Source organism: Cryptomeria japonica, chromosome 10 (genome assembly GCF_030272615.1).
Source record: "Cryptomeria japonica chromosome 10, Sugi_1.0, whole genome shotgun sequence".
Lineage (NCBI taxonomy): Eukaryota > Viridiplantae > Streptophyta > Pinopsida > Cupressales > Cupressaceae > Cryptomeria > Cryptomeria japonica.
Genome location: NC_081414.1, coordinates 277,450,908 through 277,474,701, shown reverse-complemented (window position 1 = coordinate 277,474,701; position 23,794 = coordinate 277,450,908). Strand labels below are relative to the sequence as shown.

General features: G+C 33.9%; 1 protein-coding gene across 1 annotated transcript in view; it reads left to right on the top strand.

Annotated features, from left to right (window-relative positions):
• The window catches only part of LOC131035504 (MADS-box transcription factor 23), a 141,011-nt gene that overhangs the window by 75,633 nt on the left and 41,584 nt on the right, over positions 1-23,794 (top strand). Inside the window, exons 3-5 of the mRNA XM_057967217.2 lie at positions 7,505-7,575; positions 7,668-7,767; positions 7,885-7,926. Of these exons, the coding sequence (XP_057823200.2) occupies positions 7,505-7,575; positions 7,668-7,767; positions 7,885-7,926 (213 nt within the window). The remainder of the gene's footprint in view (positions 1-7,504; positions 7,576-7,667; positions 7,768-7,884; positions 7,927-23,794) is intronic.

The following is a 23,794-nucleotide window of genomic DNA, read 5'->3' as shown; positions in this document are numbered from 1 at the left end:
CTAGTGCAAACCATAGCTTACATTAAGCTCCCACTAGAACTAGCATAAAGTACTTGGCCTTTATCTTCTATCTCACTAGAAGGTGGACACTTGTTTATTGATCTTAGTTAGAACACATAAAGGTCTACAAGCTATCACATTGAAGCTGTCCAACGTTATTTTCACATACTTGCATTCACCCAACTAAATCTTTTTATTTGTTCTATATCTTTTGATATTCATAAAAAAGATGTACCTAACAACCTTTTAGTATTTTCTATCAAATTATGCTAGCATTTGATACTCCAATTCATAAATTATGTACTCACCATTATTGAAAATAATATGTCATGAACGTATTAATGTGATGACAAGGAAACAATCATTACTCATCTTATACTAGATGTAATGATTCTATTTATATATCAAAAACCATAATCCCAATATAAAAGAATCAAACTTATGGCACCGTATCCTAGTGATTGCTTAAGAACATATAATGATTAAGCAATAGGTTGTGGGCACTTTATCTACTACATATGTATAACATGTCGGCTACTTAATCTCATAGGGAAGCCATTTGAGCTAAATTTCCATAATGGGGCATGTAGTCCTTACTATTACTGAAAAATATATCACGAATATAATATAATATAATAGAAAAATTATCACTATTGATCTTAGAATAAATATAGTGATTTGATGTAGATCTCAAAAACTTCAATTCCAACACAAAAGAATCAATTTTTTGGCACAACATCCTAGGTGATTACTTAAGATGATACAAAGATTTCTTCTTCTGACAAACTAAATTTTTCTTATCTGTTTTAATATACTACTTTGATTATATGGATTAAATTTCTTTCTCCAAATCACTATGAAGGAAAGTTATCTTCACATCCATCTATTGAGTCTTAATGTCAAAATTGTTATAATAGATAATAAGAACATTATAGTGGAGGTTATCTATGAAACCAGAGATAAAATCTCACCATAACCAATTCCCTTGACCTAGGAATAGCCCTTTGCAATTAATATTTGCTTGTACTCATCAACACTCCTATACAATTCAATCATTCTTTTGAACAACCATTCACATCCTACGGGTTTTTTCAATCAGGAAAACATAGAAAGTCCCATATGGCATTTTTCTTCAATGGAACCCTCTCCTCATCCATCATCACTTTGTAGAACATTGCATCACTTCTATTCTAGTAATTAGGACGTTTATCTAATTATTTATTAGTTAGGCCCTTTAATTAGTTTTTCACTTAAGCTAAACTTAGGTACTTTTGTATTATCTAGAGCTTTTTTGTCTATCACTAGTTTTAGTTGTAGTTGAGCTTAATTTAGATCCTACTTTCTATTGCTTTATTTCTCCTAATTTGAGCATTAGGGTTTGCACCTAGAGTTTCATTCATCCTTTATAAGGATTCATTCATTTATTGTAATTGTATCTCCAATATTGTTTTGTGCAATAATATAGAATTCTCTAGTTTTATTGAGCATACAATCTTTTGCTTGATCTCTTTTGTGTGACGGGTATTTTGCTTGTTGATGAATCTTAGATCCTGTGGTTGATCATCAACTTATACATAGTATTAGAGCTTCTCTATCAAGTTCTTATCTGCATGTTCAAGGGATGCAATCTAGGGTGAATTTTTTGTGCACTTTGGGCTCAAACAAAGTTTGCCATCACGTCTGTAACTACAAAAAAGCCTAAGATCAGTAATTATTTTTAAATCTAAGTAGTTGAAAAATTTGGTCAAATTGGGTGTGGGCACAAAAAACAAGGCGACATATGGGAGTAGTTAAAAAGTTAGGGCACTTTGGTGCAAAACAGAGGTCACCAACATGCTTGGAAGGCCCAAAAACCTTAAAATTGCCTTGCAAATGGTCAAAATCAAAGGTGAAATTTTTTCTGCAATGTTTTTGGGGTTTTGTGATTGCACACAGAAATCCATACCCTCGTACGGATCCGTATGCTAGTAGATTGCGCAGACATAAGGTCAAAAATTCGTTGAACTTTTGTGTGGACGTTAATTTATTTTTACAAATTTTTTGCCAATGTTTTGTTTGGACTCTTTTTTTTAATGTTTCACGTGGGTACCTTTTTAAAAAAAAGTGGGGTTCGGAATTTTATGAAAAGTCAAACTTGTTGGAGTAAATTAGATTTATTCGATTTACTCTAATTAAATTTACTTATGATAGTTAACACAGGAAACAATCATATAATGTTGTTCATGTTAGCTATCTTAGGTGTCATTCTAGATAGAGATGAGTCAGCATTATGCATTTAATGTTGTCATAGGGTAGTTGTAACTACTCCATCTCTTCCCTATATAAGCGAGCTCATTCGTACATTGTACCATATCAATTGATCATCAATACATAGCAATTCATTGCAGGTTCCACTCAAACTTTGCTCTTCAATCTTCTTGTTCATCATTGCTCAAGTTGCAACAATCTCATGTGTGGTTGGACAGTTTCTTGGTTCGATCCCTTGATTTTTGGTCAACTTTATGATGGGCTTCTAATATCTTTAACAAAAACAACTTTCAAAACCTGCGAACTAGGATGTCACATCCACCTACATCAGCGGAATTGGGCAATCCTACTAAATTTGGGGGTTTTCCTATATTTAGCACCCCTCAACTAATTATTGTTGTGTCTACTTTTAGCTCAAAACCCAAAATGACCTAGTCTCAGTTTTTTGCTCTAACTTCTTCATACAAAGTCAAAATTGGGAAGACGATATCATCAAGAATTTGATTTTGACGCCAATTTGAATCTGGTGGTGGTTTTTGTGGATTCTACACCACTTTTCCGTAGCAGGCCTCCAAAGTAAGCCTTCATTTTTCGCACTTTCGGGGCCATATCTTGCATATCCAAACTCTGTTTTTCAAAATTCAGATATCGTCAGAAATCTCTTCCTTTTCATCCTTCTCTACATATTATCCTATGGAAGAAGGTTTAATTCTCTAAAGCTACAACTTCTGCTATACACAAAGTTTCAACCATAGTTAACCAAATCTTTTTCTTTCACTTGATGCTATAGTCAATGAAAATACATTATATAGCTTTATAAAACTCTAAACATCAATTGCTTCTCCCTAGGCACATGTATATATGCCTTATAAAAAGTCTTAAAAAGTCCTCTATGAATATTTTTTGATTGATGACATCTTCATAGGTATCTTCTCAACAAAAGATGATATAGGTGATCTGCAAAGTAGGTAACAAGTTGTGGCAAGTGCTTCTACCCAAATTTGTCTGTATAGCGAAGTCCATTGAATGTACTCCTAGTCCTCTCTATCAACGTCATGTTCATTCCTTTTACAACTCTATAGAGCTAAGAAGTGTATGGAGCTGTCTTATGTTTCTTCATTTAATGATCTTTACAAAAATTGTTGAAATTTTTCAAACAAAGCTCATCACCATTACTAGGATTTAAATTATTAATATTAGTAGTAGGTTGATTCTTAGCAAGAACCTTAAACTCTTTGAAATGATTGAAGAATTCAAATTTATTTATGAGAAAATATAGCCATCTCCTTTTACTATAGTCATCAATGCAAGATAGATAATATAAAAATTTATAATTTAAGGAACATTACCATAACTAAATAAATTTGTGTATATAAAGTCCAACACCCTAAAGGATCTATGAGAACTTGACTTAAACAAAATGTGATTTTATTTTCTATAAGAATACAGCTCACAAAAATTAATATGAATATTATAGAATCATATAATCCCTCTACAAGGTATTTATTTATCAAGGCCCTTAGACCTTATTACTTGTGTGGTCAATCCTTTGGTTGCATAACATTGTCTTCTTAGTTAGTAGCTTAGTCTCCAAAGCATTAGCATCGTTAGGTATCTATAAAGTGTGACAATCATAAGTGGAGGCACCACTTGTATTATCTGTTAGTTCTAATGGTGAAGTTGTAGAATTTCCAGATCTCTTCATTATAGGTATTGTAAAAGAGCTATTAGATTGAACCATCTATGCAACCAAATAAAAAGAGTGCCTATTTGGATACTCTTATCAAGCATGATATCCCCTCTAACCATTTTGTACCCTTCACTAGAAAAAATATCCTACACGCTTGAAATCATTAAGTGTACTCATAGAATGTAGGTTTTGTACCAAACTAAGATAAGTAGTACATAATTTATGCCCTTCACTTATCCATTAGTGAATTTGATCCGAATTATTCCATGACAAATAGTCTTCACATAAGAGTCATATCGAAGGTACCCTTTCCCATCATCATACTATTTAAATATTTTGAGAACTAACCTTGTTGGAGACCATCTAGAAAGAGGTATTGGAGTCTATAAGCCACACATTGTCTTATGGGTGTAGATAAAGCCATAAAAAATGTGTCACTATCATTGGAGTACTTTTCAAACTCATCATCAAAATCACTCTTATTCTTCTTCTCTTTCAATCTCTTTTTAAATAGCTAGGATTGCCACAATTGAAATATTTTTCTTTGAACTTACCAAGATTGAAATCTCCTGTGGTATTTGGATATAGACTTATTTTTTTCATAGCCTTTTTGTTAAATTTTCTATGAATACCTAGGGCCTCCTTGCCTGATTCAAAATTGATTCTCCATATATTCTTTAGGAGTAATGGTGAATCTACAACACATATTTTGAATATAGAGGTAGCACTCCTGGTTGTCATCACCAAGTGGTTCTTAGTGTCTAGAAAAGAACATAAAAAGTTCACGAAACAATCCTCCTCCATATTTACTCCAATGGAGTGTAATTAGATTATAATCATGTAAAAGCATTTAGATGCTTAGCCATAGAAGCAACATCCTTTACCTTAAATAGGTCATGTATATGCATGACCAAATTATTTAGAAGGACATGGAAGCCGTCAAGATTCTAAAAGATTTATAGTAGGTTGGTTCGCTATTTTGCCCTATTTTGTTGCTTGGCTGCGTGTTTTGTTTTTTGTTGTTATTGTTGGTTTTAGTATGTTTATCTTTTGTTAGCAATTGGTGGTCGTTGTAGAAGGTTTTGGGGCCCCTTCAAAATCTATTTTATCTTTTATAATCTCATGTTTAATATCATCTCAAAGAGTTAGTCTTTCCTTTAGGTGCTTCTTTATATGATGTAAATCAACCTCCCTTAAGTGTCATATTGCATTGAGTTTGATGACCAACACTTTGGAACACTATATTTTAGAGATTTTGTTAGGAAAATGGTTTTCGAATCTTTTATTTACATAAGGTTACTATTATAGTAAGTTTTCATATGAGCATGAATTGGTCTCTAAACTTCCTTAAAACTTCAAATTGGATAGATAAGCATGCCGGTAAATTTTTGTTCCAAGATTATGTCTAGATTTGAAGATATTAAAGTCTTTGTTTTTAAAAAAATTGAAAAGTCAATTTTGAAGGCCTTAGAGGCTCCAAAATGGCTTTAAAGTGTCCAAAACTGATGTAGCAAGTTATGGCTTGATAGAGCATACCACAAGCTTTTCGACGCTTCAAACGATGTGTCAATCAGACACTTGATTCAAAAATTATGGCCTCTAGAAGTTGGGTCTTCTAAACTAGGAAATGTAAAAATGTGTTGGACACATGAATGAGTTGTAAAAGGGAGGTACACATGTTGATGTGTGGCTTGACACATCATAGGGCATCTTCGATTGGAGATAAGATGGGTGCCACTTTATTGGGTGGTTTTAACCCATGGTTTTGTAATACTGTTTGACAATTTCATATATTGTATCTCCTATATATTAGCTAGATGAGATGGAGGTTGTGTGTAAGAGTCTTTTATCTATTGAGTTACCTTCAAATCTGTGGTTGGTGACACTCCTGTGAGAAACTCTCTCTACAAGTATATTGTAATATGTTATTGATTTTTTGATAATATATTGGGCAGGTTTTGGAGTGTGAAGTTTTTCTCCCGATAGGGTTTTCCCTAGGTAAATCGCTGCGTTATGGAATGAATGCTATTGTGTTATTTCTATTTAATTTTTGTAAGTATTGTAAAGATATTGAATTCTTTTGCACTACCTTCCTCTCAAGATTAGTGTAGAAAGTTGTTTTGCGACCTTAACTTCCTTACAGATTTGGTAGCCATAAACAAATGTTCTCCGTCATTGGTTGTAGCTATATTAGCTTTAGTTTCCTTTTTCTTTACCTCTTCTATCTATACCGATAATTTTAATCAAAATGACCTAGAGCCTCACAATGAAAGCACTTGGCTTGAACTTTGCCTTCATTTTTTTTCTTTATTTTGCTCCTATCTCGTGTTGAAAGAGAACTGTTTGAACCGCATTATTCAAACAAGTGCAAATCCAAGTTAGCCTCAAGAGTGGTCAATGTACAAGCCAATCTAGAATATTACTTCGGCTAACTACTAAGAAGTGATAGTCTCATCTTCTTTTGAAATCACTGATACACATGGTTCCAATTAGGTTTTAAGAGACCTAACTTTTTACATAGATATAGTCTTGTACTCACATCTTTTGATTCATACAGATTATTCATACATATTATTCAATTGATCCCAATCCTTAGTTGTTGTTTGATTCATATGCAAAGCCACATTATCATTTAAATGTGTACAAGGAGCCCTACCTTCCTTTGCCTCCTACTTACTAATCAAATCTACATCATAAGTAGATTTAGTTTCAATCCCTTAAACTACTTTGAACATGTTCTTATTTAGCAAAAATATTTTCATTCTGAGCTTCTAGAGATTGAATCGAGTGCCATCAAATTGCTCTACTCTCCTTGGAGGATCTTTTGATACATTGCTTCAAACTCTATACCTCTACTAACTTCAACTGATCTATATTCCAATTGGATTGTTTAGAGTTGTTTTGATACCATGAATTAAAATAAATATAAAAAATCTGAATTGAAATGAATCAAAATAAATATGAAGAATCTCACTTCTTATTATTTATTTAACTACCAATATTTTATAAGAAAATTATTAAAAAAAATTGTAATTAATTCAATCCAAACTATCGTTGATTTATTGTTTAATTAATCTACAACTAACCTGTTTTTAATAAAATTGTTAATTAAAAGAATTCTCCTAAATTGGCTCAATCAAACTGCCCCTAATTTACTCATTTACCTACAACTCACCTATTCCTAAGAACACTTAAACATTTATTATGATAGACTGTTTTGTAATATATCTTGAATACTACTATTTTTACATGTCTAAAACTTGCTTACTCATCTGCTCAATGAAAGACACTGGAAAACTTCAATAATAAACAAAAGTAGAAAGATACTCAAAATTGTTAAATATATTTTCATACTCAAATCTAGATATAAATATACATTAAATATTAAACTTTTTATAATAAATTACTAATATTCTAACACGTCTTAAAATAAGAGAAAGGAACAACTCTAAACTGCCGGTTGATTATTAGATGGTATGTAATGGAAACAGTAAGAAATGCAGTATTTTGCTTAGGATTTTGAAAGAGGTACTGACAGTCAATGTCAGACTAACAATTTTTTCATAGTCCACCGAGTGTGAGAATCAGGACGTGAGAAGAATGAATCAACAGATTGAAGACATGAAGCAGTCTGTAAGGTAAGACATGGATGCACGTTATTTTATGTGTGAATATATTAATTACCTGAGTTTTTTATTTTGTAGATTCAGAGCTTGGTTAATTTTTGTAGGCGCATGCACGGAGAAGACCTGCAAACGTTAACGCTAACAGAGTTAAAACAGTTAGAATTTAAGTTGGAAGTTGGATTAAAACAAATTCGAGCTGAAAAGGTACAAATTTAAGATGTAAATATTAACACAACTATCGCTTTTCCTAAACATTTAGAGTGTTTTTGAAATAAAAATGCAGTAGGATTGACATTGTTTTTCCTTGGTATCTTGTTTCAGAAAGAACAGTTATTTAAGGAGGCATTTGATCTTGAGGAAAAGGTGAAGTTGATTTTTACTTTTTAATTTATATATTTCTTTTGATGTTCATTTATTTATTATTTTCTTTGTTACTAGTTTTTAAGTTTATGTTTATAGGTATTATTTCTTTATAAAGAGGAAATAAAATTTGATTTTTATATTATTTTTATTTTGAAAATATATTTTTTAACAAATTTAATAACCATTTTGATATTGATATCTTTAGGTATCTATAGTGATATTTCAAATATAATATAGTTATATTAAATACGTATATCAAAAAGTTATATTTTAAAGGAATATAGATACAGTTTTTGGTAGAAGTAGCAAGAACAATAGTTTATATATGCAATAGATGTCTTTCATACTCTGCACTTAGTGACTCAATATGAAGGTGAGTTTGGTTATCTTTCATCTATTTTGATATATTTAGATTTTTAGTTCCACGTTAATTATGCTTCAATTCGCAAGGAGAAAATAACTAAGTTGGATCATTAAAGTTATATATGAATTTTTCTAGGGTATTCTAAATCTTCAAAAGTATCTAGATTGTATGATGAGGCCAATGAGAAATTTCTTATTGTCTGTATTGTTATATTTTGTTGACCCTCAAAAAATATTGTCAATGTTAATGTTAGTTACAATACCTTTAAAAAATTTACAAGTTTGTCCCTTTAAAAGAACATTATTGTCAAATTGCTCGCTTTATTGCGGAGAAGTCATTTAGAACTACATTTGGCATCTCTAACTATGAATGTCTAAGATGAAATCCCTCTCATGAAGGATTTTAGTCATATAATGAATAATTTTAGGAAACCACATAAAAATTGGATCATCATGGAGTTTTTATAAGGAAAGGGAAGCACCAATAGTTCAACTTGAACCTTCACAGAAGTGGGGAAAAAAGTCCACCAAATTCTTCAAAATTTGATACTCGATGAAATTGGCAAGACAAGAACAAGAGGTTCATACAAAACAAGGAAACATGCTCAATCTTATAAAAAGGTAACTTGGAGCTTATTGATGGAATCAATATTATAGTAGATTCAAAACGAACTTGCTTTAAAGAAGTAAAAAATATAGCAGCGTGGAGGAAGCCTATGCAAATCGAGTATGACACTCTTCTAAAAAAATTTGATAATCCACTAGGTTGTAAACCTATTGGTTGCAAGTATTTTTTTTAAAACAAGTGTAAGGCGGATGGATCAATTGATAAAGATAAAGTATGACAATCTATAATAGGATATGCTCAAAAATATTGGGCGCATATTATGGAGAATCCTTTGCACATACAATGGAGTGGACTAGTATTCGATAATATAGTGGATAAACTATTAAGATATGTTTCTCAGATATTAATATGCCTTCTTTATTAATCAATAGAATCCAAAAAGAAAAGCCAAGAGAATTAGCATAACTACTAGAGGAGTCTACTAAAGGAATGTTGTTGATATTAGGAATGCCTTGTTTGATATGTAGAGAGATAGAAAGAGGTAAGTAGGAGTGTATAGGAAGTGAAAGTGAATTAAAAGGGGGAGTCAAGGAGAGCCTTGCCATTTTATAATGATTTTTGTAGTGATGTTGGAACAAATGAATAATTTCTCTAGGTGCTAACCATTTAAGAAAAGCGGTAGTTAGTAAACTATACTTAGTTTGTTCTTATCTTGAGTTTTTTTGTTTGATATAATTAATTTTGATCTTGTAAAAGGCTCTATGCATGAAATTTTATAGAAGAAAAATATTGTTAATAATGCTCTATATATAAACCATATATAATGCTTTCCTAATATAAAAAATAAATGAAGAGCATAGTAGTGTCATTAAAGTTTTATCCATAATATTTAAGTGTTGGTTTTATGTTATATTAGTTTGCATAAATTTTGTAGTAGTTTGATTGTGGCTAACATTATAGTAGTAGATCAAATCAAAAGAATGACAACGAGAAACAATCTCTCTCAACTCAAATTCTCATATTCATGAGGAAAGAATATACTTTTTGGTCTATTTAAGATCAATAATTTATTTTGTTCACAAGAAGTTTGGGATCTTTGAGAGAATGGGTTCATACAACCCCAAGATCAGGCAGCCTATCACACTGTGTCACAAGTTGGAAAAGACTATCTTAGAGATAATAAAGATAAATGTAAAAGCCCAATTTTTTATCTAACAAGCAATGGATGAGTCTATTTTCCTTAGAGTTGTAACAGCAACTAGATCCTAAGAGGGCATGCAATATTTTAGGAAGTACTTATCAAGGAACATCAAAGGTGAAGGCAGTTAAATTAATAGACTCTTAAGAGAAGTTTTAGGAATTTTCATGTGAAAGATTCTAAGTCCGTACAGTAGTTTTTGAGTTAAGTTATGAATATAGATAAATAAAACAGATCATATGAAGAGTAGATAATTGATCAAAAGATTTTAATTTAAAAGGTTAATTAGAGCTTACTTGACAAGTTTTATGTTATTGTAGTTGCTATTGAAGAGTACAAAGATCTAGCATAGCTATTTGTAGATGAATTGATATGATCTTTCTGGTCCCATGGATCGAGCTTGAATAGGAACAATAATAGGAGATTATAGAAAAGGTCATTTGGAGCTTACTTTGTAAGTTTGAAGTTATTGTAGTTGCTATTAAAAATACAAATGTCAAGAATATCTATCTGTAGATGAGTTGGTGAGATCTTTGTTATCACATGGATCTAGGATTCCAAACTGAGTACGAACAATAATTCCTTTTTAAAGAATGTATTTAAATCTTAGATTTCATTCAACATAAGTGTAGAGGGAGGTTAACCTTTAGAGGCAAGGGAAGAAATAATTACCATAGAGATGAAATGAGAAGTCTAGATTAAGATGGAAAGACAAGTTAGAATTTCAATTCTTATTGTTTTAGAGAATGGAACACCAACCAATACCCAAGAAAACCCGAGTTATGATAAATCTATTATATAATATCATTGTTGCAAGAAGTTTGGTATTATACAAAGAATTCTAGGAGAAAATAAGTAGATGTCAACAATCAAAATGAATGTTTTCCAAATATGTCAAATGGTAATTTTTGGTCATTATTTAGTGCATGTGATAGTACTCAAGGGAGCACTAAGAATGCCTTGTTTTTAGACAGTAGGTGCAATAACAATGTGATTGGAAATAGAGATTTATTTACAAGATTAGACACATTTGTGAGGTCAAAAGTGAGGTTGACTTATGGTAATAAAGTGTTAGTTATGGGTAAACGGATGATTAATATTTTTCAAAAAATGTTAAAAGAAAATATATCCCAAATATGTATTTTTTGCTATGATTGAAGCATAACCTCATTCATAGTATTGGGAAACTTATGTAAAATGGTTACAAATTTTTTTAAGAGTGTGTATTATGTTGGACAAAACTACTAGTGAAAGGCTGATTGCAAAGGTTGAGATGATTGGGAAATATATGTGTTCCTGCAATATAAATCATTGAATTAAATCATTGAATAGAAATCATGACATAACTTATAAGTTAGAAGGTAGCCTAAGGAAAATCAATGAGAGTGATATTTCAAGGAGAAGTGAAAATTTAAAAAATTTCAATTGCATTCAAGATGTTGTATTTAGAATAGAATAGGATCTAAAGTATGTGCACCTTAATTTTAGAGGTTTGAATTTATTGTAGAACTATCAGATGGTGAGAGGATTACCATTGTAGACATCTAAAATTATCCTCTAATTAAACAAATATTTATTATTTATAATTATTTAATTCTGATATTTTCTATTAATTAAATAAATATTTTTTATTTTTATAATTCATTCATTAGCCTCTTCTTTCCAATTTAAATAAATATTTATTATTTATTTAAATTTATTTAAATCCCTCCTTCCTAAATTAAATAAATATTATTTATTTAATTTATCTAGACCTTTCCTCTATTAATTAATTATTTAATTAATTCATTGTCCACTTCTTTCTAATGCTAGCCCTCCAACTTGTTCACATGGATCATAATCTAAATTTGTAAACATGTGACAAGTGTCAATTGTCTCACCTCTTAATTTCCTCCCTTCATTCTTTACCTACCCTCAAATCTTATTCATCCATTAGAACTTCTTCACATTGATTTTTTTTGACCCATAAAAACTCTATTATTAGGAGGATGTTTTTTAATTTTTTAACCTTTATTGATGATTTTAATAGGAAAAACAAATTGTTTTATCAAGAGAAAGACTAAAGTCTTCACTATTTTTAAGAATATCAATTTTTTTTTGAATGGGCTCCGCAAAAGGTGGTTGGGTGGCAACGACCAATTTTTAAAAATTTGGGTTTCAGGGCTGGAAAATTTATTTTGCACAGATTTAGAGTGGTAGGGACCAACCTCAAGGGCTCACATGGCGTTCTCCACACATGAGAGATTCAGACAAGAGTTTTCACATACCAAAATTTTTCTTTCAGTTCCAAATTCGATCCCTCTTCGTGTTCCTGGGGTGATTTCAAGCCCAAATAACATTCCCTTGGAGTGAGGCCCCTTCAATCGAAAGCAACATTATCCTCAACACAAACTATTTAATCGATCGCTTGGGTATAAACTTGGTCATTGTTTTAATTATTTGCCTAAAAAAAAAAAGTTTCGAAAAACAACACGGGCCTTTGAATTATGGTCAGCAAATGGTTTTGAAGAAATGGGTTCGGAAAAATGCATTCAAACCAGTGATTGTTGAAGGTTTACCAACCCTTGCTAATGCTGGAAGATAGGATAGGGATGGGGTAATCAAGATTTCATTCTGATTAGAAGACCATCTTCGCCCTCAGATAATCTAGTTGCAAAATAGGGCTCTAATATGTAAGTTTTGGAATTATACCCTTGACTTTGAGCATTTTATGTCATGGGTTCATACGTATTGGTCCATGGTTCTTCGAGATAGAAACCCAGTAGCGTAGGAGGCAGGAGCAGTACCAATTTCAATAGCATTACCAGTAGCAGGAAAGGCAAAGGCACCTAAAGCAGCACCACCGCCTATTGAACCAGCATAACTTTCTATAATTGGGGTCACAACTGTAGCTTCTCCAGTTCCTGGTCCGGCAGTAGCACCACAATTAGAGTTATAGTTGCAGCCATTGATGTATATAAAGCATAAGTCTACTTTGATGGTGGACTTTACTGTTTTATTGCTATATTTTCTGATAAAGAGGTAAGAGACTTGGTGCATAAATGTAAGTCATGGTTTCTTGATGGATATGGCCTATATACTCAGGACCCCAAACTTTGATCCATCTTGTTTTTCTTTGAAGTTTGTTCCTTTTTTGGCCCAAACTCCCTTTCTCCCATTGGAGTATTGGGACCCTAAAATTATTCAAACAATAGCTAATCAAATGGGGATTTTTCAAAAACATGATTTGCGATCGTTTGAATTTACGGAATTACCTATTCGGGATTATGTTTTGCTTGGTTTGGCCAAGCCTCTTCCAAAATCTTTACACATTTAGTCTTGATTTGGATCATGATTTGAGGAAATTGTCATTGAGGACCCTTTGGTTGTTGATAAAAATATTTCTATTCTCAAACATTTCAACACATAATGACAACGAAGTGGGGTAATGGATATAAAAGTTTGTGAAGATTTGGCATCTAACTTTAACCATGTTCTATAGCTTAAAAACAAGACAATATCTTGTTTCCAAAGAAATTATTTTGATTGGGGGTTTGTGGGAACCCCTTTTGAGTTGGTGTACTTCTCCTATTGTCAAAATTTGTCATCCAAGCTTGGGAGATTTTTACATAGTCTTGGAATGAGGAAATGGCACCTAGCCGCTATTCATAAATATTTCTCGGAGAGCTGATAGAAATGTTGATAGTATTATGGTTTCAAAAATTTTGAGGAATGATGTGCCAAGACTGGCTGTGGGTTTTTGACTCAGCATTACAGATTGAATGTTGCAATATGGTTGATAGAATAGTTGGTTCAGTAGGAGACTTCAGAGAAGCATCTAGAAGGTATTTTTCAGAATTTAAGATGCCTTTTCTATCTGGTCATTTGGATCATGTTGTGGAGAAAATGATTCACAAGGCTTGCCTTCAGAAATCATAAGAGATTGTAGAGGAAGTAGCAGAGGAGGATTAAAATCTATTTGAAGAGGATAGTAAAGAAGTGTTAGGTGATTTTCCTAAATCGGAAGGGGAAGGATTTTTTAAAGAAGTTTTATTGCAATTGGAAAATGAATTAGTATTTGATCCTCGGGGAGCTTGATTTGACTGTAACATGAAAACACTTCATCTTGAAGTTTTTATTCAAGATCTAGATCACGATTCCATAAAATCTGCAATTGATCAAACTCCATTAGCTTCCTCAACACGATGTCTGCAAAAGAAATCTAGAGGTAAGGGAGGTAGATTCTTCAAAAGCAAACAAATGAAAGAAGAGATTAAGGTAGGTACCTAGACAACTCTTGATGATAAAATTAGGCCGTCGAGAGCATGCTGCTCTCCATTGCAATTATGAGGATCTTAACTTGGAATGTTAGGGGATTGAGTGTTCCTAACAAGAAATGTGGAGTCTTGTGGGACGGATATAAGTTTACTCCAAGAGACAGTTTATTGATGATGAAAGTTCACAGCCTTTCAAAAATTGGAAAAAATGTAATTTTATTGCTTGTACCTCACTTAAGGCATATGGAGGATTGGCTTATACTATATGGTGCAAAATTTATCGATGTATGTAAAATTCAAGATAAGATAAGTTATATTCATGCCAAATTAATGTATTCTAGTCATAATTTTTATTTGATCAACGTATATGGTCCAAACTACCTGGTTGGAAAACAACTTTTATGGTCCTCCCTTTCATTTGTAATGTCTATGTATCCAAAAGATCCCTTTATTCTTGGATGGGACTTTAATACACTCCTCTCTGTTAATGACCAATTGGGTGGAATTTTCCCTCCTCTAAAGGTAGTGTAGTATTTTAAAGAATTTGTGTCTAATAATGGTCTAAAGGATTCCATGCCTTTCAATGGTTGGTAAAAGTACAAAGTTGTATCACACTTTTATAAAGGAAATGGTCAATGCTGATTCATCTTTTTAAATTGAATCAATAGAAAGTGAAATATATGTTTTGAATTTTGAAATGATGTAAACTAATAAAATGTATATTCTTTTGTGTATTTTATGTTTGTAATTTTTATAAAAATTTAAAAAAGAATATAGTTTTGTATAAAGTAAGCACTATAATTTAGTTGCTGATAAAACGCTAAAATGTAAGTTTCAAAAGCTACCACACTTTATTTAATAAATTTTATTTTTTTACCTCATTTTTTTGTGTATATTGATAACTTGAAACTTTAATGCATGGATATATTTTTTACTATTTTTTAAAAATATATATTTTTCAATAAATTTGAAAGGTTGCGTATATTTAAATATAACTCTTTCCATTCGCCGCCATCGTTTTTATTCATTATTTATCCAAATTAGAAAAGAATTATATCATCTTGACATAGATTCTTTTGACTAGTGCATCATATTTTTTTCAAAATTTTTAAATAAATTTAAGTTTTTTTCTTGTGAAGATGGTCAATCTTATATTTAAATGTTGATGACCTACTTCAAATAAAAATAAAATGTAAAATACAGAAAATACTTAAAATATTAAAAGAGATATATTTTGGAATATTCACTTGTAGATCTATAAAAGGGTATTTTTACAGTTCAAAAAAAAAATTATTTATAAGAATAGGAGTTGTAAAATATACATTTAGTACACACTTCTAATTGGAAAAGTTGTAGTCCATATATAACTTATCTATAATGAGTCTATATAGACCATATGTTTGACTAAAATTAATTTTTAGTTAGACAAATTTAAATTCACATTTCTTGATAAGTTGGTGTGAAACGTAACAGTATTGTACTTTTACATTGGTACTACTACATGGACAAAGAGAAGTAATTTTTTCTTACATATTTCTGAAAGGTTAGATATGTTTTTCTCAAATCTTGGTTGGATTTCTAAGTTTGGTTGGAGTACTTCTCAAATTCTTGCTTTGACTTGATCTGATCATTGTGGGCTACAAGTGGACATTTCTTTCATTTCTACCGTAAGCAAACCTAAGTCAATATTCAAATCCAAACAAATGTGGCTTAGGGATCCTTCTGTTTTTCTTGTCCTACAGGTTTGGTGGCAGTCTACTCTTTTCACTATAGGATCAAGGATGTTTGAATTATCTAAAACGTTGCAGCATTTAAAAGTCAAGATCAGAGAGTGGAATTCCAAGGTTTTTATGAATATTTTGGTTTGAAAATTTGACATTGAAATGGAGTTGTTTAAAGTAATCAAAGATATTATTTCTAATGACTTAACTACTTCCTTATACTACATCCAAAAGAGGCTTCAAAGTCAACTTGAGGAAGTTCTTAAAAAGGAGAAAATATATTGCAGAGAAAAGTCTAGGGAGTTATGGCCGAGGGAGGGTGATAGGAACACAAAATTCTTTTGCTCTTAAGCTAAAATGAGAAAGGCTAGAAAATTGAAGATGAAGTTGTTAACTTCTTTTTTTAGTTATTTTCGTCATCTATTGATCAGAATGAAGAGGACAAAGAATTTTTGTTTTTTTGAATATCTGGACAAATGAGAGGGGAGGGGGTGAATCAATATTCCCATTGATTTTAAAAACTTTCTTTGAACTTTAATTCACAGATCTAGAATGATTAATAGAATTAACAAAACATGAGAGCACATGCACGAAACAGATCAAATACAAGAAACACTAGAATTTACATGGAAAACCCAAGAATGGAAAAACCATGGAGAATGCTAGTTCATAATATATAAACATCGGTTAAGGTGATTTTTATAAAGATGGCTCACTGTCAAGGTGCTCACTACAGATGGAGTCACTATCGGTGGGCTTACTGCCTTCAAAGGCTCATTGTCAAAGAAGAAAGAAAGATAAAGAGAATCCACCACAAAAACACAGTCTGCACTGTCAAAATTGCTTTTGGTAATAGTCTGTAACACTATACTCACACAACATTTGGATTCCTTCAATCTCGCATTTCTTCAACACAAAAAGTCGTATATCATCTCATCAATCTATACTCCTACATATATTGTCTCCGGAAAATAATAATTCTCAATGTTAGCTAAGACAAAGATTTAAAATAGGTCTCCACTAAACATTCTGGTGGTGGGAAGAAATGAGAAGTGGACCATATTATACCGTTCCTCACAGAACATGTCAACACGTTTCATACATCACCAAAGCAAGACCCAAAACACATCTACAAGCTATGTTACACATCTTCAATATATGGTCCAAAACCTTGAGCTCCAGACCAATTTGGACCCAAAGATAGTACTGAGTCACATCTTCCGAAACACCAAAGTCATCAGGGAAGGCAGGGAAACATCCAAATGCACAACATGCATTAATCAAACACGTTTGCTCAACATACCACATCCAGACTACATGATTTGACATCAATGACAACACATGATATAATTCTAACAATCTCCTCCTTTGTCATTGATGACAACATCCATCAAGATAATAAACAAACATTTCACTCTTTCTCTCCCCCTTTGACAACAATGACAAAGGCGGGCAAAACTCTCCCTATGAAACTCACTCCTACTCCCCCTAAGAGGAAGCACTCAAGCATCAGTTTGAAAAAAAATACATAAGCTGGTCACTGGACCAATGCATATCAAAATGCACATTAGTGCAAATTGGAAAGGGGTAATACCCCTAACTTCTGTCGGAGATACTCAAAAGTATCTTTGCACAATGCCTTAGTGAATATATCTACAATTTTCTCTTTTGCGGGTGCATACTCAAGTTTGACCTCATTATCTAGAACTTTTCCCCTCAAGAAGTGAAAGCTAATAGATATATGTTTTTTTATGTAATATTGTACCAAATTGTTTGAAATATTTATTGCACTAGTATTATCACACATGATTGAGATAGGGTCATCAAACTTTACACCAATGTCCTTCAAAGTCTTCTTCATCCATAGAATTTGAGTGCAACAAGAAAATGTTGCAATGTATTCTGCTTCTGTTGTAGATAGAGGCATAGAGTCTTGCTTCTTACTCAACCAAGCAGCTAACTGAGAGCCAAGGAAGAATGCTCCACTTGTGCTTTTTCTATCATCAATGCTTCCGACCCAGTCTGCATTTGTGTAAGGTGTGAGGGTAAAATCTAAGCTCTTGGGATATTACAAACCAAACTCTTCTATGCCTTGAAGATATTTGAAAATCCTTTCTACTGCCACAACATGAGATTCTTTCGATTCTTGCTGAAATTTGATTGCCAAACATACTACATACATGATATCCGGTGTGGAAGCAGTCAAATATAACAATCCTCCAATCATTGATCTATATTGACTTGCATCTGCCTTAGGTGATTTATCATCTTTAGTTAACTTGCATCCGGTAGTCATTTGTGTACATATTGGTTCGGAATTCTCCAACCCAAACTTCTTTAATAGTTCTTTGACATACTTAGATTGAGATATGAAAATTCCTTTGTCATTCTGATTAACTTGTAGTCAAAGGATGAAATTTAACTCACCAAGCATGGACATTTTAAATTCTTTCTACATCTCATTAGCAGATCTTCTGAACATGTCTTCATTTCGTCCAAAGATTATATTATCAACATATACTACCACAATTAAAATTTTACCTAATTGTTTTGAAATACAAATTATTGTCCGTTGAACCCATGTGGAATCCTTGATTGGTTAGATACTTGTCTAACTTCCCATACCAAGCTCTAGGAGCTTGTTTCAATCCATGCAAAGCCTTTTTCAGTCTGCAAACAATGTTCAGAACATCTCTCAACTTGAAACCTTCCGATTGTTCAATGTAAACTTCTTCTTTCAATTCTCAATTCAGGAATGGTGATTTTATATCCATTTGGTAAACTTTGAAGTCCTTAAATGTTGCAAATGCCAGGAACATCCGGATTGCCTACATTCTTGCAACCGAGGCATATGTTTCATCAAAGTTAATGCCTTCAATCTGTATGTATCCTTTGCAAACCAATCTTGCCTTATTTCTTATAAACTTTTCATCTTCATCTAGCTCTTCCAGAATGCCCATTTAGTTCCAATCACATTCTTTTCTTTTGGTATGTTGACTAATTCCCATGTTTGGTTTTTATCAATCGATCCAGTTCCTCTTTCATTGTCTTCATCCAGTTCTGATCATTACAAGCTTCTTCCACTATCTTTGGCTTAGTTTCAGATAGTAAACACATCAAGACTTGTTCTTTTGCAGCTTTGCTTCTTGTGATAACACCTTTGCTCGTCTTTGATGATATGTTCTTTTGAGTGATTCTTCTGGACATCTGTTGGATGCAGATGCTCGAGCATCTTGATCATTATTTTCTTCACTCCCACTTTCTTCTTTCTTTTCCTTTTTTCTGGACTCATTTGATTCATATCCTGTTGCTATTTCTGAATCTTTGAAGTGGTCTCATCAACTTTTACACTTTCACTTTCAACAATCATATTCAGCTTTTTGTTGCAGCACAACCCAAACCTGGGGACGGTCCCGCCATTTATCTATTTTTTGTAGCCTCCGTGCGCTTACGATTTTCCCCCATCTTATTAGTATTAACAAAATGTAAATTCCAGCAAATACCACTCTTCTCCGCAAACTTTCTTTGTTTTAGAAACAAGGAAGAAGCCTCTAGAAGCAAATAGATATTTCTCAAGCTTCCACTCCAAATAGAAAGAAGAACCCACAAAGCATGCGAGATGCTATGGTAATTAATGGTGTACCTCCCTCTTGGTTTATTACAAAACCGTTTCATGATGCCACTTGAGGGAGCTCACCCTATCCATACCAAATCATTATCTGCCCACTCCGTACTGCGTCGTTGGCAGCGCATTCAGTACTCTTGTTGGACTCTCTTGTTGGTCGAATCCCTCAAGCAAATCCATGGCCATGTCGATAATATTTTTAATCATCCACGAGGGTTGTTGCTTACCAAGGAGGCAATTAATTATATCATTAGAGTCTCCCTCCAGCCATATTGTTTTGGCTCCCAATTGATGCGCTAATTTTATGGCTAGGAGGGGGCCCATGGCTTCAACCAAGTGATTAGTTTGGTTTCCCAAGGGGAAGGCAACCGCCCCCATGCAAAAGCCAGCACTATTCCAGATAACTCCACCACAACCAGCTGGCCTTAGGTTCCCTTTAGCAGCCCCATCGAAGTTAGCCTTAATCCAATCATTAGGAGGAGAAGACCAACAACACATTCTTCTTTTGAGTTGGTCCGTATTATTGTCCATTCAGGATGGGATATTCCGGCTCCTTAAAACTTCATACTCTTCCTTACTTGTGCAATAATGAGATCCAATAGCCATCACATTCTGAACAAGATTTTGTTTTATCTTAGCCCACACCACTTCAGGGGAGTTAATGGCGTTCCTGAAAATTCTGTTATTCCTTTCTTTCCAGATACCCCATAGGATATATGGAAAAGAAAAGTCCCACAATTTTCTTATAGTATTTTTTTGTTGTACAAGACCAGCTCTTGAAATAGTCTTGAATCTCCTCAGGAAACACCGAATTTAAACCCCATAACTGAAAAAGCATCGACCAGATAGGTTGGACAAAAGGACAGTGAATAAAAATATGGTTCACGGATTCTTCATCATTAAGGCATAAGTAGCATCTGTTGGGGATGCAAAATCCCCTTTTTCTTAGGTTATCTGTGGTTAGGATTTTATTTTGAAGAACACATAAAAAATATTTATTTTAGGAGTCAAACCTGTACACCAAGCTTTGGCCCAGCAGGGGATAGAGTCTTGAGACTGAGCCAGCATAAGGACAGCAGAAGCCACCAAATAATTCCCTGAAGGGGTACCTCCCCACACCTAATGTTGTGACGTCTCAGGTCAGAAAATTAATGCTTCAAAATCTAAGGTTTTCTTCTTGAATTGTTCTCCTCTCTTTATAGGTAACATCACAAGTTTTTTGTGACTCTTAAATACATTTTATCACCATGTATGATCAAAAAATCATAAGGCACAAAACAATGAGCGACATGAAGCGGGAGCGGGAGAAGGGAGCGACTTTGAATTTGAACTCAGGACAGGGCGGGAAACCCTGTATTGGACAGGTGAACCAGGAAGTGGGTGGAAAGGAGGAATCTCAGGACTGCCCTAACTCCTTTGAGCCGAATGGAAAGGATTCGGTGGATGGGGACCCACAAGGTGGCGACAAGCCTCTCGATCCTGATGGGGGGAGGGGAGAATCACGTGCTGGAGAAAGCCGAAGGCAAGGACCCGTTCGTAGGGACATTGGTCGGTCGTGGACGTCTCTGTTTAGTGTCAAACTAAGTGGAAAGTCTTCGCTCCCTGTAGTGCGTAATATCTCAGAACCGGAAAGGGGTAGATTTGCTATTGAAGTTCCAGATCCATTGATTGAGCATAACATTAACCTTATGACTCTGACTCTGGTTGGTATATTTTTGGGCCCTAGACCGAATATTGATGTGTTAGGGCGTTTGCTAAACGTAAATGGGTACTCAAAGGTCAAGTGGAGATCACAGCCATGTCCAAAGGTGCATTGTCTATGTCCTTTTCTTGTGAGGAATACATGTCGAGGGTGCTTTGTGATGGCCCTTGGTTGATTGGAAAATCTACGCTTGCTCTGCAAAAATGGTCGCCTAAGATGGACCTTAATGAATTTTTTTTTTGTAAAAGCTCCCATTTAGGTCAAATTACTGGGCCTTCCATTGGAGTTCTGGGTTGAAGATGTTTTCAAAGGAATTGCTAGTTCCTTTGGGGAACTCTTATCTATGGACCCTATCAGAGCAGCTAGAAGAAGACTCACCTTTGCAAGGATTTGTGTGGGAGTTATGCAAGGAACGATTATGCTTTTATCTATTGAGATTAACTCCAAATTGGGGAAGTGGGTCCAACCTATGGAATATGAAAGTCTCCCTTTTGCATGTTTTCACTGCTAAAAATTGAGACATACTGCTAAAAGTTACCCTCTACAAGTTGTCAAAGAGAAAGAGAAGAAAGACAAGACAACACAATGGAGAGCCAAAAATCTTGCCAAGCAACCGGTGATTGCTGAAGAAAAGAAAACGGTAGAAGAAGCCAGAGTGTAATCATCCCTGACACATTCGAGCAATAGGGGAACATTAATTTGGAAAACCCAGAAAACCATGTGTTTGAACATGGGAAAGAGGATCAAGTAGGCAAAGACGAGAGAGAAGGGCAAAACACCATTCAGGATGAACAATGAAGTGATAATTTGGAAGATGGAGAAATATAGGTAATTTTGCAGACCAAGGAGGAAGCGGATTTGAACTACACTATGGAAAACACTAACAGTGATTGCTCTAGATTTGACTATGAGGATGCCCAGAGGTGTTTGATCCTTGGTGGGATGTCATCATCAGAATCACAATAGTCGGTGGATATGGTGAAATCTACCGTCCAGCTATCCCGAACGACTTCATTGCTTAACATAAGTGCTAAGTGGGCTAAGGATGATGCTTCAAGTAGAAAACAACCACCCAGAATAACCAAGAGGATGATATCCAGAATAATGAAGCTGCGGAACGAAAGAAAGTTGGAAAAAAGGGGCCGAAATCAACCCCTCAAGCTACTCCAGTCAAGACAAGAAATAGGACTAAGGCCGATACGGGTTTTACCCCCTCTCCTCCTTGAAGAAAATCAGCAAGCCAGATCAGAGATCAAGAGGCAAGCAAGAATATAGCGGATGGTACTCAGATGACCATCCTTGAGGTATGTTCCTAAAAGAGAAAATGAAAATTGTCTCATGGAATATTTGTGGATTGAATAGTCTACATAAACAGGACGTTCTTAGAAATTTAGTTAGAGAGCATAAACTAGATATTGTTCTTATCCAAGAAACCAAAATGACTAAAGAGAGTTGAGAAGATTAAGCTTTTTAAGGATGGTGTAGTTTTAGGAGGTAGCTCTGATGGTGCTTTTGGGGGCATTACCATTTTCTGGATTCTTAGGCGTGTTACTAGAGTGCCTGTTAAGCAAGATAGTAATTTGGCTTTTGTTAGGTTTCATCATTTAGGGGATGGTACCTCTTAGCTCTTGACTAACATTTATGCCCCTAATAATAGACTAGGTAGATGTAAATTTTGGAAGAAGTTGGAGGTCATTCAGTCTCCTCTTAAGGATGAATGGTGGATGGTCATGGGGGACTTCAATACCCTTCTTCGTGATAATGAGAAGTTTGGGGGCGTCGCATCTCAGTTAGAAAGCAGAATGGCCCTGCTGAACTTTATTAATAACCAGGGTTTGCATGAAATAGATCTCCAAGGTGCCAATTTTACTTGGACCAACCGAAGAGCACGGGGAGATCTTATTCAAGTCAGATTAGACAGGGCCCTTATCTCTAATGACTGGTTTAGCCATTATCTGTGCTCCATGTCGGCTATTTCATGGATTGGTTCAGACCACTTTCCTGTGGTTTTTGTGGCAGAGAATATAATTGTAAAAAGAAACTTCCTGTTTAGATTTGAAAGGACGTGGTTGGACCATGCTAATCTTGAGAAGGCCATTGAGGAGTGGTGGTCGATTGATGTCAAAGGTACTGCTATGTATAGAATGACGAAAAAATTAAGGCACGTGAGATAATATTAAGAAATGGAACACGAAAGTTTTTGGGGATCTTTTTGTTGGCAAGTCGAAAACCCAGCTTGAGCTAAAGGAAATACAAGATAAAATCCAAACCAACGGATATAATGAGGTGTCTATCAGAGAGGAAAATGAAGTGCTTGTCAAGTATCATAAGATCATCAGAAGAGAAGAAGAATTTTGGAAACATCGGTCTAGATCTCTTTGGCTTAAAGCTGGGGACAGAAATACCAGGTTCTTTCATATGACTGTTGTGAAACA